Source organism: Cupressus sempervirens, chromosome 6 (assembly GCF_028749045.1).
Source record: "Cupressus sempervirens isolate cs-2001-9-10 chromosome 6, ASM2874904v1, whole genome shotgun sequence".
NCBI lineage: Eukaryota > Viridiplantae > Streptophyta > Pinopsida > Cupressales > Cupressaceae > Cupressus > Cupressus sempervirens.
Window position 1 is genome coordinate 673,366,025 of NC_143123.1, and position 16,599 is coordinate 673,382,623.

Sequence of the window (16,599 nt, forward strand, 5' to 3'; positions counted from 1 at the left end):
AGGTGGTTTATACCTCCAGAAATAATTCTTTCACAGGGAATGCATATCACCTTCCCAATATCATTTGGACTTGGAGCTTCATAGGCATACTGCCATGCCTTATCTCTTGCATTTTTAGGCCGAGTGCCTATATATCCAGATGGGCATGGTGTTTGTGACCACTCTTCTTGCGAGTTTGTCATTTTTTTAATTGTTGACCGCTGCCCTACACATAAATATATAGAAAAATGAATAAACAAAGTTAGAACTTAGAAGTTAGGGTTTCAAATGATTCAAACTTCAAACTTCAACCATATCTTTAGCAAACAACAAACTTCAACCATATCCTTAGAAGCTAGGGTTTCAAATGATTCAAAATGATTTTAAATGATTTGAAAACATTTACAAACAACAACAAAAACAAAAGAACATTTGTTATAAAACTATAAAAAGTTTTCAAACTATGATAAAATGAACATACCTGGAAAGAAATTTGTCTTCTAAAATCGGTTAGAATCCTCTACAATCCACTCAAATCCGCCTTGAATCACTTGCAATCAGCCAAGAATGCCTCCAAACCTTCTTCTCTTCACTCCTCAAGGCTCTAAACAATGCAAATACAACAAAGAATGAGAAAAACACACTCACTGCCACTTTAATTCGTCACAGGCCGCGTTCACCTATAAATCGCGAGTTTTTATGAAAAACTTGCCGAGTTTTTGCCAACTACTCGCCGATTACTTGGTGAGTTTTTACTAGATTGCCGAGTTTTTAAATTGGCAAGTTAACTGGTGAAAAACTCGCCGAGCTAGGAAACTCGGCGAGTTTTCCATCTATGGTCAACACCTCCTTTAGGATTCGCAACATGGCTTAATCGCCTCTCATGGATCTGGGTAAGTCTAGTGTTTGTGACGTTCATTGATAGCTCGAGCTTTTGGCGCAACGGAAAACATACCAACAATTGGTTTTAGCAGTATTTGTGGGCCCTTGACTGAAATAATGAGAGGGGATAGGATAGAAATTAAGTGGACTGTAAGAGCAAATAAGAGTTTTAATCTATTGAAACATAAAGTTACTGAGCAACGTGTTTTAGCACTTCCTGATTTTAACAAGGTGTTTCAAGTAGACTGTGATGCTAGTGCTACTGCAATAGGAGCTGTTTTGAGCCAAGAAGGTAGACCTATTGCTTATTTTAGTGAGAAGTTGAATGATGCAAAAATAAAATATTTTGTTTATGATCAAGAATTTTATGCTATAGTTCAAGCATTGGAGAAGTCGAGACATTATCTTCTTCCTAAGGAGTTTATTTTGTAAACTGATCATCAAGCTTTGCAATATTTGAATAGTCAAGGAAAATTAAACCAAAGGCATTTGAAGTGGGTTCAGTTTTTGCAGAGTTATACATTTCTTTTGAAACATAGGAGTGGGAAGTCTAACAGAGTTACAGATTCTCTTAGTAGAAGACAACTTTTGCTGACAGAAATGCAGATATAGGTGGTTGGGTTCAAGGAATTCAATACTTTGTATCCAGATGATCCTGATTTAGGTGAAGCGTGGAAGGCTTGTACAAAACCTGTTATGTGGTGGTTGACAGGTTTTCAAAGATGACACTATTTTTTCCTTGCAAGAAGACTAGTGATGCTGTTCATGTGGCAGAGTTGTTTTTAAGAGAAGTGGTGAGATTACATGGTTTGCCAAAGAGTATAGTTTCAAATCGAGATACCAAATTTGTTGGGTATTTCTGGCGTACATTGTGGAAGAAATTGAAGACAAAGTTGAAGTTCAGTTCATCACATCATCCACAAATTGATGGACAAACAGAAGTGGTGAATAGGAGTTTGAGAAATTTTTTGAGATGTTTGGTTGGAGACAAACTAAAAGGACGGGATATGATTTTACCACAGGCGGAATTTTCATATAATAATTTTGTTAATAGGAGTACTGGTAAATCACCATTCCAGATTGTATATGGGAGTAGTCCCAGAAATGCTTTTGAATTGAGGCAGTTGGATAAAGGAGAGATAAGTAGTGTTGAAGTAGAATAATTTGCTGAAAATTTGAAGAACATCCATGAGAAGGTGAGGAAGCACATCATAAAGATGAAGCCACCCTTGGCCCCGAATGGCATCGTACCCTTTCCTCTTTAGTGGGATCACGACGAAATCAAGCAGGAATAGTTGTGTTCCAATCGTTACTGGTTGTGCTGTCAGGACTCCCAATGGTTTGATTCTGCGTTGGTCAACCGTTAGCAGCTGGAATGTAGGTGGCCACAATGTTGGCTGTCCCAACCGTTTCCAAGTATCCTTTGGTCATACATTGACACCGGACCCTCCGTCCACCATCGTGTCTGTCAAAAGAGTCCCGAGAATACCCATTTCGACAACTGCCGGATGCTGTCTGGATGATGGGGCTAACAGCATCGGATCTTCTGCACTTGTGCCACCTTCTTTCTCCTTTCTTTGCTTTGCTAGTAACTTAACAGTTGGAGCTATGTTCATGAGTGTTGTATGGAGTTGAGGCATAGTGAGCAATAGATCATTTATTTTGACGGGTATCTTAGTTTGTAATATTTGTCGTACGATGTTCTGTTCTACGCAGTTCCGCGCAGAGGTACCAGTAGTGTCCTTCAGGTGTGCCTTCTCTGCCTGTGTTGCTTTCTGGATCTTTGCCCACGCTTCCTCAAGTCTTTTCTTTTCCTCCGTCGGGTTAGGATATACTCTCGCTTGCTTCCGTGTGATGGCCAGAACCTCCTCTTTGTCCGTCCCGATGGTGATCAAATTTACTCCTGACTTCGGGCGCTTAGCATCTTCATGATCGCCGGGTCCACACCATTTGCATAACAATTTCTGTGTGTTCCCTGTTGTACAGTCACGAGCAAAGTGGCCCCACAAATTACATGGTCGGCATTGAACTATGGGTCGTTCGTTTGCATCGTACTGAATTCGACTCCTGCTGCCATTATTGTTGTTGCTGTTGTTGTTGTTTTGACCTCGTCGATTATTTCTGTATCCTCCCAATGTGGCACCCTCCGTACTGGTGTTCCTGCTCCCTCTTGATGCGAAAGCTTCTTGTGTCAGGAACACTTGCTGAGGACCTCGTGTTTCCAAATTGAACGGGCATTCCTTTGTGGAATGTCCCATAATTTGGCAAATCTCGCAAAATTGGTCCTTCGGACAGGATACCTTTGTATGGCCTTCTTTCTTGCATTTGGTGCATGTTCCTGAATTCTTTCATCATCCGAATCATAACTTTTTGGAGGGTGCGGACCTTCTTGTTGCCCTTTTCGTCATCATTGCTCTCCTCTTTTGAAGATGCGTTGTATGCTTCAGTTTATGACGATGGCCTTCATCTTCTTTCGCAACTTCGGGTGTAGGCCTTCAATGAACCATCTTTTTTGTAACCCATCAGCCGGCTTATTCTCCATTTTGTTGATCAAGTCCTTCAACTTCCTGGCGTAGACTCGGACTGTTTCATTTTTCCCTTGTTTTGTTTTGTATATTTCGGCTACGATTTCATTGTCATCACGCAGCAGTTGATATTTCGTAATGAACTCCTTTTTAATGTTGTCCCAGTCAGTTAACTTTTGGGGATCTATATCGGCGAACCAATCAATCGCAACACCTCGTAGGGTGGCCGGAAATTGTCGGACCCATTCGTTTGTATCCGTTATGCTGTTCGCCCTCCAAATCGTTTCGCATGTTTTACATTGTCGAATCAGATCAGCTGCTACATCACCATCAAATTTAGGCAACTTTTCCTTTGGTCTTGCCATTCCGGCACCAACGCTTTGTATCCCGATACCGACGCTTGGTATCCCGATACCAACGGTTTGCACTCCAGCACCAACGCTTTGTATCCCGATACCAACGGTTTGCACTTTGGCACCAACGCTTTGTATCCTGACACCAACGCCTTGTATCTTGACAGCTGTGCTTTTTGGTGAAGAAGGATCTTTGTTAAGCGAATTTGTCCGTTCTGGAAGTGTATCGCGGACAAAGAGGTCACTCAATGCTCTTGCTCCCTTGGCACTTCAAGCCATGTGAGTTGGTTCTCTTCCGTCTGGATTCTCTTCCCTCGGCGAATTCAAATTCAAAAACTCCTCGCTTCTTCTACCAACTCCACCCGCTGTCGAGTCTACTCCAACAAGTCCTTCGCACTTTTGTATCCGTCGGCAATCTTCTAGAACCTCCTTTTGTGTTCGGCTTGCTATGCCAAAATTAGATTTCCTTGTGCTGTGTGTATTTCATCCTTACCCTTTACCTTATTTTGATCCTTGTTAAGTTGATTTGGCATTAATCTTCATTCCTCCCTCCTTCCAGATTCATCGAGCAACGGCGCCAAATGTTTACCGTACTGGGGTAAAGAAATTAATGCACACAAATAATAGATAAGAACAGCAGAACTCCTTTTATTATTCGCATATGCCAATACATTACATTATGCTTATGATTCTCATGATTACAATGATCCCGAAGGGGGTATATATACATCTCGAGGAACCTTCTCGAAGGTGTCCGTCAGCCACATATAACATGTTGGCTGCAGAATAACAACCTTCCCGATACCGGTGAGAACCTTCTCGATACTGACAAGAACCTTCCTAATACAACCTTCCCGATACCGACAAGAACCTTCCCAATATCGACGACATACATCGTGACACATACCCTGTTGGCTACACAGTATTTACCGACGACAGTTGTTCCATTCAATGCAATTTTGGATGCCCAATTCTGCTTTAGAAACTGCAATCTGAGCGTTGATAATTAGTGCTCTTATCTTTGTCATTACCTTAGCTGGCGACGTCTTTTCCTTGGCATAGCTCTGCATTTTGGGTGCCCATAAAATATATCATTGTGCCCCATTGTTGGTGTTTAAGGGAAAATTTCTTTAGCTGCTGTAGATGCCTCATTAGGTGACCTGTTTATGGTGTTTGAGAGACGCCTATCTTGGTGTAAGTTTGCTACTGTTAGCTTCTAATACTAATTCCACTGGCAACATGGGCATTCTTACAACCTGCATTTTGTATTTCTCCTTCACCGTTGGTGTTGGCATACCTATCTTAAGCAATACGTGGATGCTTCCAGCTGGACTTCTACAATTGATTCCATAACATATCAGATTTCTTGTTTTTCATTGTGGAAATAATTTAAATGTTGTTTGTATAAACAATAATTGAATAGGCTGCAAATCGACTATCATTTGGCGATTACCAAGTTTTATATCTAAATGAAATTTTCAGTCTTCTTGAAGCAATAAATCACAATTGCCATCATTACAAATATAGTTTGAAGTGGACAAAGAGTGAAAATTAATTCTAGTAATTTCTTAGAATAAAGAACAAATTGAGTTGCAGCATTGATAGATCAGTTAATTGTGATGGTTTTTTATTTCCATCAATTACTGAGTTAATATTTTAATTCCACATTCCTCTAATTCTGAAAATCAAGCTCATATACTCCAAAGAAACCACAAGAGTCCAAGACTTTTTTAATTGCTTGGCATTGCAGTAGCGTGAGCCAGTTGGTTTGATTACAAAACAGCAGAGTGAGGTCAATAGCTTGGTGGTCATGCTGAGTATAGTTGATCGGTGAGATGTACGAGGCTTCTCAATAGGAACAGTTCATGCACATTACAGAGGTCAGACCTTTGGTTCATTTTTTTATAAATATTCCGTTCAGGAAAAAACCAGTATAATAATGCTTAGAAAACTGTTCCACTCATGTAGAAATGTTTACCGAATCAGTGTGCCCTCTTTGCATGTAATTCTGAATTTATAAGACATCAATCTTTTGAATCTCCTTTCTGGTAAGTGCACAGAATCATTCATCCTAGTCTATTATTCCAAACTTGCTTTAAGAACACATTTCATATTTGAACATTGCTTTTTTGCAGACTGTTTCACGAAGTTACCTCAAAGTTGAGTGCAAAAAATTTAGTGGCATCCAGGGGTAGGACCTTACATATTATATACAAGGATAGTGAAAAAATCATGATGAAAATTGTGGAAAAATGAAAGCAAATAGTCTAAATATGCAAGGTCAGATGGATTCTTAGATATGTTTTATCAACTCTCTTGGAAATCCATGATGTATCTTCTGTGGTAGAAGATGAATCAAGAAGAAATAAAAAATGTTAACTCAATTCAAAACCTCATTCCCAAATGTAATCAAAGTGGATTTGATGTATCGATACAAAACAGTTGCTGTTTAAAACATGATCTTTAAGAGGATCTCTAATAACTGTGTGGAGGTTGATCTCTGTTACCATATATGATTTCTAAAACCAATCAGCTTGAGTCCCAGGAGACAAATTACAAACAATATCATGATAGTCCAAGAGCTCCTCCATTGAACTATGTTTCAACATAGTCTAGTCATGATTAAATTTGATATCAGAAAGGGCCTTTAACAGATTAAAGTGGACCCTGTCAGCTCAGGCTCCAGATTATGTTGGATTTAGCAATCAAGTTATCAGTTAGATAAAAAATTACAACTCCTACCTTCCCAATTTCAGTAAATCGAGACACTGGTAAGATTCAATCTGTTTAGAGGGATACAAAAGGTAGATTCTTCATTCTACCCGTCCTTATATATTTGTTTTCTTGGCAGAGAGTCTCCTTCACTTGTTAAAAGATTTTACAAGAGCACGATGGACTTTATATAGTGTTTGGTGGATGTACGCACAAATGCTACCAATTTATTAATGACATTATTGTTTTCTGAAATGATAAAATAAAAAGTACACATATTGTACTGACATATTTCACAAATAAAGATCAAATACTTTAATGTGTCAATAGCTTTGTTCAAATTGAAGCTTACACCACAGTTATAAATACAGATTGAAGATGCTTGTACTAGTAATATGTGTATTTCCACTCCATGCATTACTTTGAGAAATATTTTGCGAATCTCTAAACAATTGTGGAACACAAGTCCTGAGGTTTTTTTCTCATTCATAGGCTCAAGTCCAATCAGTGAATCTTTCTGCACAAACTTATTGGGTTCCGGATTCAAGTGAATCACAGTATCTCAATTATGGTGCTGGAGCAAGTGAGGTGAGAATGTAAACTATCTTCCTGAATTTTATTATTGTTGTAATTTGTAAAGTTGCAGAAAGTATTCATGTCAAACTCATTTGGCAGGTTGAGATTGATCTTCTTTCTGGAGCAACTAGAATTCTTCAGACAGATATCATCTACGACTGTGGAAGAAGCTTGAATCCTGCTGTGGATCTCGGACAGGTGGGTAAATGGATGTGGAATTATTCTGATTCAAGTAGTTTTAAACTGTCTCCTTTGTCTGAAATCTGACTAAGCTTTATTTCTGTCTTGTGCTTTAAATTATATGTTCCTGCAATGAACATATTTGGAGCAGCTTGTGCGGAACTCTGATCATATGTTAATGACTACAAATTTGCCTTGTGCAAAAGTTGTCACTGAAACATTCCCTCGCTTTAAGGATTGTCTAAATAACTTGAATATTATCTTCCCCTATCTGATTCCAGATTTCAACCATAGAAAACGTAAAGAGAACCACATAGCTTGAAATTAAGTATTTATGACTATCATCACTACTCAATAGAAGATACAGCTTAAGCCAGAGGACGAGTTTGAGGATAAATTTAAAAATTGATAAGACTAGAACAATTTGCTTTGAGACTATCTTGCATCACCAAGTCCTTTACAAGAATATTGTTTCTAGTATTCCTGTGTCACGAATATTGTTTTAAATGGTTCAGTCACTCGAAATGAAAATGAGATGTCTAGTGTTAAAGTTTGGTAGCTGCAGAGAGATATCTGCTTATGTGCATTGGTTACTTCTGTGTACAGATGGTGATCTTTGCTATGTTTTCTATTTAAATGCGATGCATTCTGGCTGCTGCTGTCAACTTTAGTTTCCTCCTTTGGGTTGACTAACTTAGGCTGGAAAGAGTTATTCTTTTCAGAGAGTCTTATTCCTTTAGTAGTTTATCTAATTGATGAGTTGTGATGCTCCAGCTCATTTTTCCTGGATTCAAGATGGACTTCCATTTATTCCAGTGTGAAGGCATTTAGTGTTTGCAAATATTTTTGTTGTTGTTTGAGTGCTGGTTCAAACTCTCATGGCAGAACAAATGGAGAGTTAGACATTAGTCTTCAATGCGAACAGATGTAATGTCCTGGCAGGGCATATGGAGAGTGGGACATATTTAGAAGTGGAATCATCACAGTTTCTTACATCGAGAATATCTCACTCGAAAGTTAAGACTTAAGACTATCGGGAAATACTCTTATATGCTGTTTGAAACGATATTCATTGGTGGTATTCAACCTTTTGGTCTTTGCATGTTATTCTAAGATTCAGAGCCTTCTGTGAGTGAGTTCTTATTATCTGTCAAGTATAGTGCTCTGTGAGTTTCAGTTTTTGTAGGGGTATTGTTTATGTTCCGGGGGCTGTTGTTACAGGCTATATGATAAAAAGTATCCTCTGATCGTTATCATATATCTGTTTCAGTAAGTCTGAGATTTATATAGTTGCTTATTATGTGGCATTTTGTCAGAATAGTTTGAAGACATTCATTATTTGTGTGTAGCATATCTGAGACAATATTATCATATGGAGGAAACAGGGTGATCTTCTGTAGGTTGTGCAGTCTAAGTATTTGAGCCTTGTATCTTGACTGTCATTATTATTTCAATAAAAGATTGTTCTTGGTGTGGTTGAGTTTTTCACCCTCAAGTGGAGGGTTTTCCTAGGATAAATTCTTGTGTTTATCTGTAGTTTTTATAAAGATATCTGCAATTTTGTTATGCTATTCTGGCTCCTAACTTTGAGATGGTATTAAAGGGTTTAAGGAATAGATTTATTAAAGCATCAAAATATTCTTTTCTTCCCTTCTAGTTTGATTCTTTCAAGTTTCAAAATGGTGAATGGACTCAAGGTTGAAGATAGGCTGGATGGTTTATCAAATTTTGCATCGTGGAAATTCAGAGTTCTGATTGCATTGGAAGAAAATGATCTTCTAAATTACGTGGAGGATGTGTCTGAGCCAATCGATAGTGCTGAGAAAGCTTAATGGTAGAAGAATAACATTATGGCAAGGAAGATATCGATTGATTCTGTAAAGGGTCATATTGTTCCTATTATATCTAAATTGAATTCAGCTAAAGAAATGTTTGGGAGTCTTTAAAGCTTGTATGAATTCAACAATACCAGCAGAGCTCTAGCTTTGAGACGTCAGCTCCTCCATATAAAAATGGCTAGAGGAGAACCAGTTATCTCTTTCTTGAAGATTGCAAAATTGAAGGATCAACTTAGTGCCATTGGAGATTCAATTGAAGATAAAGACTTGGTGATGTTGGCCATGAATAGTCTCCCTCTTCTTCAGAGTCTTTTATTCAAGGCATTAGTGGAAGAGATTAATTACCCAAGTTTGATTGTCTGAGAGTTGATTGTGTTCAAGAAGAATCCAGGTTAGAAGCAAGAGAAAACGGATGGAAATCTCCTCATGAAGAAGATCATGTTCTAGCTGCTCATACATCTAAATGGAGAGGAAGGAAAGAGATGTTAATGTTTTGTAGCTTTGCTATGATAAACTCTAGTGAAGATATGTATGTATTTTATATATATTTAATATATATGAGATGTACATAAATAAATAAATATATGTGTGTGTGTGTATATATATATATATATATGTTTGTTATTCTTATTTGTATATTAGAGAAAGAGATAATATATAATTTGTATATATAATTATAATGGTTAATATTATGAATAGACATGTCCCTGAAGAGCCATGTCTATTGATAACTCATTCTCCATATAAATATATTGATAGCTGCATTTGAAAAACATATTACCAAAAAGGCAATGCAACTACATTTGCAGTGATCTCTGGAAAAATAACATGGTATCAGAGCCAGGCTGCAAATGCAGAAAAAGAGATGAAAATATAGAGATTATAATTTTTTGGAGAGTTTTAAGAAAATATTTTGAAGAGATAAATTACATAAGCAGATTCTACCCACCAAGAAGTCGTTCTTCAATATTTACATCCAATGTGGAAGGATCAGACTGTAGTGTTGTATCCAAATGTTGCGAGGAGTTCATGCCATGACTATTTGTCGAGAAGTATTGTATTGGGGTCCAATAGCGTGTCATCATATAAACGGACAAAAGGAAGACTGACAATAATCTTGGTCGTGGAAAAATGAAATACAATTCTGTTAGTGAATTCTAAATGGACTAGGCCTGGTCGACTATGATGGTAGTCGCTTAGAGACTATGTTGCTGCAGTCCATATTAACTTTACGATATGGTAGATTTGACTACATTTGTAAGTTTGAACTACCGAATAAGCAAGAACCTGCAGTATAGAGATGCGATACAGGCCAAATCTAAGAGATTCCATACGGTTGTTAGTGCTACTTCCATCAACACAATAGTAAACAACCAATCATTTCAAAACCACAGACCATTGTATATAATTATATGTACACTAACAAACACAGGAAGTGAGAAAGGTGATGGAGCCCCGACTTTTGCAAGTCAGGGCCTTCATTTGTGTGTCCACTTGAATCCTTTTTCTATATAGCTGATATCATATTCTATTTGATTTCTTAAAGCATGATTCTAATAACTGATCAGACCAACAAAGGCCATGAAGAGGAAGAGCTTATTTGTGTTATAAAGAATGAGCAGGTTCAGATCTTTAATTGGTACTGAGATGAATTCAAGTACATCTGTGCTAAGGATAGTGTGTGACATGTTATTTTGTGATAGAGTTTTGTCATTGATGGAAAAAGATTTTCTTAAAGTACAAACGAAGTATCAAAGGAAAATACATGTATATGGTTCAAAGTTGTTCTGCAACACCAATCATTATACTGTTATCTACAGGCAACAAATTTATCCATGATGGCCATTCTACATAAGTCCTGAATGATATATTCACGATAATTACTGAATCATTGTTTCCCAAGACATGAATATATAAGGAAACTGCATATTGAAACTGGATTCTACATGATTAGTAAAGGTGTATGCATATTAAGCTGAGATCTGGAAAATGAATATGCTTTTACCTTTAAAACTTGTTTCAGATGTATCCTGTTCAGACTGAAATAAATGATTAATGCAAAGGTGTTATTCCAGATTCTTGGTAGGTGTGCTGTAAATGCCAGTTTATTGCACAAGAATGTTTATCTCACACGCATTTAGGATTGGTAAGTTGAGAATTTTGCATCCATGTCACAGACTTGTTTTGTAAACAACTCATTCTAGATCTGTGGATGCAGCATTGCATTCCCGATCATTTTTTGTCATGGAGATGAATATTCTAAAGGAAAATTATGAAAACTTATTTTGAGCACTCCTTTATGACTAGACAATATCTAGTGGTTTATCTCGATGTCAATCCGATGCTACTCCAATAACTTTGGGCATATGAATGAAATGGATTGTACGCCAGTGATGCATCGTGATCCCATATTTAGTAAGCATGAATATATATTTAAAACAAGAAGATATATGCGGAAGGAGATGCGAATAGTTTAGGGCATCACCAACCTCTGGAGCAACATCGGACATTGCGTAGTTTATTGTGTGAACCACAAAACGGTAATCAATGGTTGATATTGAGATTAATAACAATTATCGAAACCTATTTTCTTTATTGTGTGATTAATAACCATTTACACTAGTGCCCAAAAGAACAAATAAAGACAAATAAATAGTAATGTGGTTATCGAAGAGAGATAGAGTGAAGTTTAGGAACTTATTGGATATTACAAAAGGATTATCGAGTTCATCATTTATCTGGATCATTTATTTGATTGGTCTTAAGGATGTCACTTATGATTATTGACACAAATGTTAAACAAATTTTCAAAAAAAAATGTTGGAGGAATCAGTCAATGGGGAAGAAGTGTTTGGGTAGTGATTAAGATTGGTCAACATCTAAGACCATTGCGCAATATAATAAACTATAAACTACTATCTGTTATATGAGCCACATCAGGATAATAGTGATTTGTGATTGTCATGCAATGGAGAAGGGAATTCTTGGTAATAGTTACTTATCTTGAAAACAATCACTTGAGAGAAGTCATCTGGAGGGCACTATCTTTTGACTACAGAAGATAAGTATTCTCTTTTTAGTACAATTTCTAAGTATTGTATTTCTAATCTTGTAAATCTCTTTTATTTATTTTTGAACATGCTATAAGAGTTTTTTGTCTTGATCTTCTTTCAAGAATGTTATTGTAGGAAAAAAAAGGAAGATTGATTTTCAACTCAGAGGATGATTGAGATTCAAAGGGAGCTTGACATTTCATTAGATTCAACCTTGAAATAGAGGGAGCAGATAGAGGATATGATTTCGTCAAACTTCAGTGATCTCAAACGTATTGACTCAAAGGGAGTAGATCATGTTGAGAAGGATTCTCCAATGATCAATAAATTATAAACAGTCAAGAGGACTTCAATTTATGATTACTGTTCATAACTATATAGGCCTATCCCCTGTGTACATCATGAGGAAGTGATACAACGATAATTCGAGGGTACCCCTACTACAGGTAATCCGGATCCCTACAAATAACCACAAATTGGAAACACAAGAACAATGCAAGATTTGATACCAATTCTCAACACTTTATTCATAAAATAATTGTTTACATGTAATGTGCCCGACTGTAAGGCCTTCCGGGTTAGGGCCAAATACAAAAAGCAATTACAACAGCAGTTCTACAAGATCCCTCAAGATCCAACTCAATCTTAATCCCATGTAGTCCAGATCCACACTTTGGTAGAAAACCCCAAGGAAATCTCAACTTGTGCTCGCAAGCCCACTATGCAATCTCCTAGTTTCCCAAGCCTTAGCTACTAGCCCTTCAAAGTTCGCTTCTACACTTCATCCTCTTCTTCAAGCTGGATGACTATACCAAAAAAATGACTTAAGACTCCACAAAACACCCCTACTTATACCCAACTAAGCCACAGGTCGGTGTAGCCCATTACAAATTAAAATAAACCCTTACATAAAATGCCCATGCAAGCCACAAGTCGGCTGCAACACAAATTAAATACCTATACACAAATTAAATGCCTAAAGTCGGCTCACAGACAACTTGGGCACTATAGAGACCAAGACCAAACCAAGTGTTAGAAACCACCAACGAGCATCAACATTTCACCAAGCATAGCCGAGCTCCATCATAGACCGAGCCAACTCAAGCAACACTACTGCTAAGTCCCAGTGCAAACCGAGCCACAATATATGCCGATTTCCTCCTTCACGGACCGAGTCGCTTCACTGACTGAGCTACTCGGTTAACACTGCAACTAGCATCATCGAGCTCCTAGTGCATGCCGAGTGCATTCAATGACCAAACACTTCCTCCTTCTTTGATTGAGTCCTCCAACTCCAAGGTTAAACCACACCATCTTGCAGGATTGCCAGCAAGCCTAGGATGCTCCTGCATCAGACACCCCAGGTTCGAAAAGATGTTCTTAGTAGCTAGAACACCATCTTTTGGGATTCAGCACATAAATCCCAAATTGGTTCTTCACATATATATCCTCCAAATCCTCAATTCGCACACTCTTTCCCTTGTTTTTCTGCTTGGTCACATCCATCCTCGAAGTTCCATAGGTTCGCTTTCCACACTGATCTCTAACCCTCTCAGAATCTACCAACTCAACTCGGCTGCCAATTCTTAGGTTCCTTCTACCGAGCTCTTCATTTTGCAAAGGAATTAGGGAATGCTTGCTGCCACCTTTTTCAATTGAAAACACATTCTTGACACAATCAGGCACAGCTCTGAAATCATATTGCCAAGGTTTACCAAGCAACAAATGACGACAGTTCATGTCCACAATATCACACAACACTTGGATCCTTATACTGCCCAATCTAAAAATCAACAAGGCATTGCTCCCTTATTTCCAAAGCATGTTCACCTTGCAACCAGCCAATCCTACAAGGATAAGGATGTCTCATTCTCTTCAAACCAAGTTTTTGAATCATCTCCTCAACAACAAGGTTATTCGTACTACCACCATCCATAGTCACCTTGCAGACTTTGCTACCAGACTTACAACAAGTCTTGAACAAACTAGTCCTCTGACCAATTAGTACTCACTGAACTAGTAACTTCTCTCCTTGCTCAGGTTCACTGGTAGGATTTTTTGCCTCATTCATAACAGAAACTCTTCTGTCACCAACCTTAGAACATTCATAAAATCTATGTCCTACTTCTCCACATTTGTAGCAAGTACCCTTAAACTCACCTCTTCCTGTCCTTCTCTTCTGATCAAGAGGTTTTGGTTCATCTTCATTACTCGGTTTAGCTTTTTCTGAGCTATCTTGCTTCTCCTTCCCTCTAGAATTACCTTGACTTTTCCTCTTCAACATATCTTCTGCCTTCAGGGCATACTGATAAGCATCCTCAACCAAATCAATCTTCAACATACCAACCTCATCTTGGATATTGAATCTCAAACTATTAATGTACCGAGCTACCTTCTCCTTTGACAATTCTCTATGCCCAAACCAAATAGTCAACTTGTAGAACTCCTCGGTATAATCTTTCATAGTCATATCTTTTTGTTTCAGATTCTGCAACCTCTTGAATAACTCATGTTCATAATCAATAGGAATGAACTTAGCCTTCAACTTAGTTACCATCAACCTCCATCTAGTGATCTTTATTTCACCTTCCTCCTCTCTGTCTCTTTGCAGTTCTTTCCACCAAAGAGCAACATGTCCTTTCAACTTAGTTTGTGCCAACTTTACTCTGAGTGGATCCTCAATATCCTCAAGCTCAAAATAGTCTTCCAATTCACCAATCCAATCAATCAGGTTTTCAGCATTCAAAGTACCTGAGAAATTAGAAATCTCCATCTTATGTTTCAACTTCAACTGAGATCCAGGCCTAGCAAACTGACCAGCCCTATTTCCCATAGAACTCTCCATATGATCAGTTTTGTCCTCACCACTTGATCCAGCAACTTCAAAGTCTTCAGCAACTTCCTCATAATCATCTTCAGTACCCACATGCTGAGGTACACCACCTATAACACTTACAATTTCAGCAATCATGTAACTCTTCGTCAACGCCATCTTAGATCTGAATTCTGCGTTAATCTTCTCTGAGATCCTTTCTTCCATAACATCACTAAGATCATCAATTTCCCTAGGGTCCAATCTTCTTCGAGGCATCTTCCCAGATCCTTTGCATACCCAAAGCAATAAATCCACAAGTCCAGAAGATTAGTCCGCTCTATAAGATCAATCTTCTCTTCCAGCCTTCACCCAAGTCTTGTTGCAAACTGCCTCAACTTCGGTGATCTGTCTACACACTTAGGAACAACTGTGCTTTGATACCAAATAACGCAGAGAGAATCCATGGGTACCCCTATTGGAGGCAATCCGGATCTCTACAAATAACCACACAGTGGAAACACAAGAACAATGCAAGATCTGATACCAATTCTCAATACTTTATTCATAAAATAACTATTTACATGCAATGTGCTCGGTTGTAAGGCCTTCCGGGTCAGGGCCAAATACAAAAAGCAATTACAACAATAGTTTTGCAAGATCCCTCAAGATCCAACTCAATCCTAATCCCAGCTAGTCCAAATTGACACTCTGGTAGAAAACCTCAAGGAAATCTCAACATGTGCTCGCAAGCCCACTAAGCAATCTCCTGGTTTCCCAAGCCTTAGCTACTAGCCCTTCAATGTTTGCTTCTACACTTCATCCTCTTCTCCAAGCTGGATGACTATGCCAAAAAAAATGGCTTAAGGCTCCACAAAACACCCCTACTTATACCCAACTAAGCCATAGGTCAACCTAGCCCATTACAAATTAAAATAAACCCTTACATTAAATGCCCATGCAAGCCACAATTCAGTTGCAACCCAAATTAAATACCAATACACAAATTAAATGTCAAAAGTTGGCTCACAGACAACTCGAGCACAACAGAGACCAAGACCAAACCGAGTGCCAGAAACCACCATCGAGCATTAGCATTCAACAAAGCATAATTGAGCTCCATCATAGACTGAGCCAACTCGGGTAGCACTATTGCCGAGTCCCAATGTAAACCAAGCCACAATATACGCCGAGTTCCTCCGTCACAGACTGAGTCCCTTCACTGGCCGAGCTACTCTGTTAGCACTGCAACCAGCATCACAGAGCTCCGAGTGCATGCCGAGTGCCTTCAATGACCGAGCACCTCCTTCTTTGACCGAGTCCTCCAACTTCAAGGTCAAACCACACCATCTTGTAGGATTGCCAGCAAGCCTAGGAAGCTCGTGCATCAGGAAGTGATGACTTCCAAATGATTATCACTTTTATTTACAAAAGCTATTAAAAGGTGACGATATTTCAATAACTTAATCTATTATAATGGATGTCTTATGATGTCTATGCAGTTCATGCTAGATTATACTTTGCATGGTGGATGTTTATATGGTACATATTATGAGAATGCGAGTGCACATACTTTATCAATGTTGGAAATGTAAGAGAGTAACTGAGAGGGGAGGGGTGAATTAGTTATCACAAAAACAAAACCTTGTGTGTTTGATGTCAATACAAACTTCCACTTATCATGCAATA

The 16,599-nt window shown here is 38.2% G+C and overlaps 1 protein-coding gene across 1 annotated transcript in view; it reads left to right on the forward strand.

Moving 5' to 3' along the window:
* Window positions 1–16,599, forward strand: part of LOC149553981 (indole-3-acetaldehyde oxidase-like) — a 222,127-nt gene that overhangs the window by 148,631 nt on the left and 56,897 nt on the right. Inside the window, exons 7-8 of the mRNA XM_089789312.1 lie at window positions 6,944–7,039; window positions 7,127–7,225. Of these exons, the coding sequence (XP_089645438.1) occupies window positions 6,944–7,039; window positions 7,127–7,225 (195 nt within the window). The remainder of the gene's footprint in view (window positions 1–6,943; window positions 7,040–7,126; window positions 7,226–16,599) is intronic.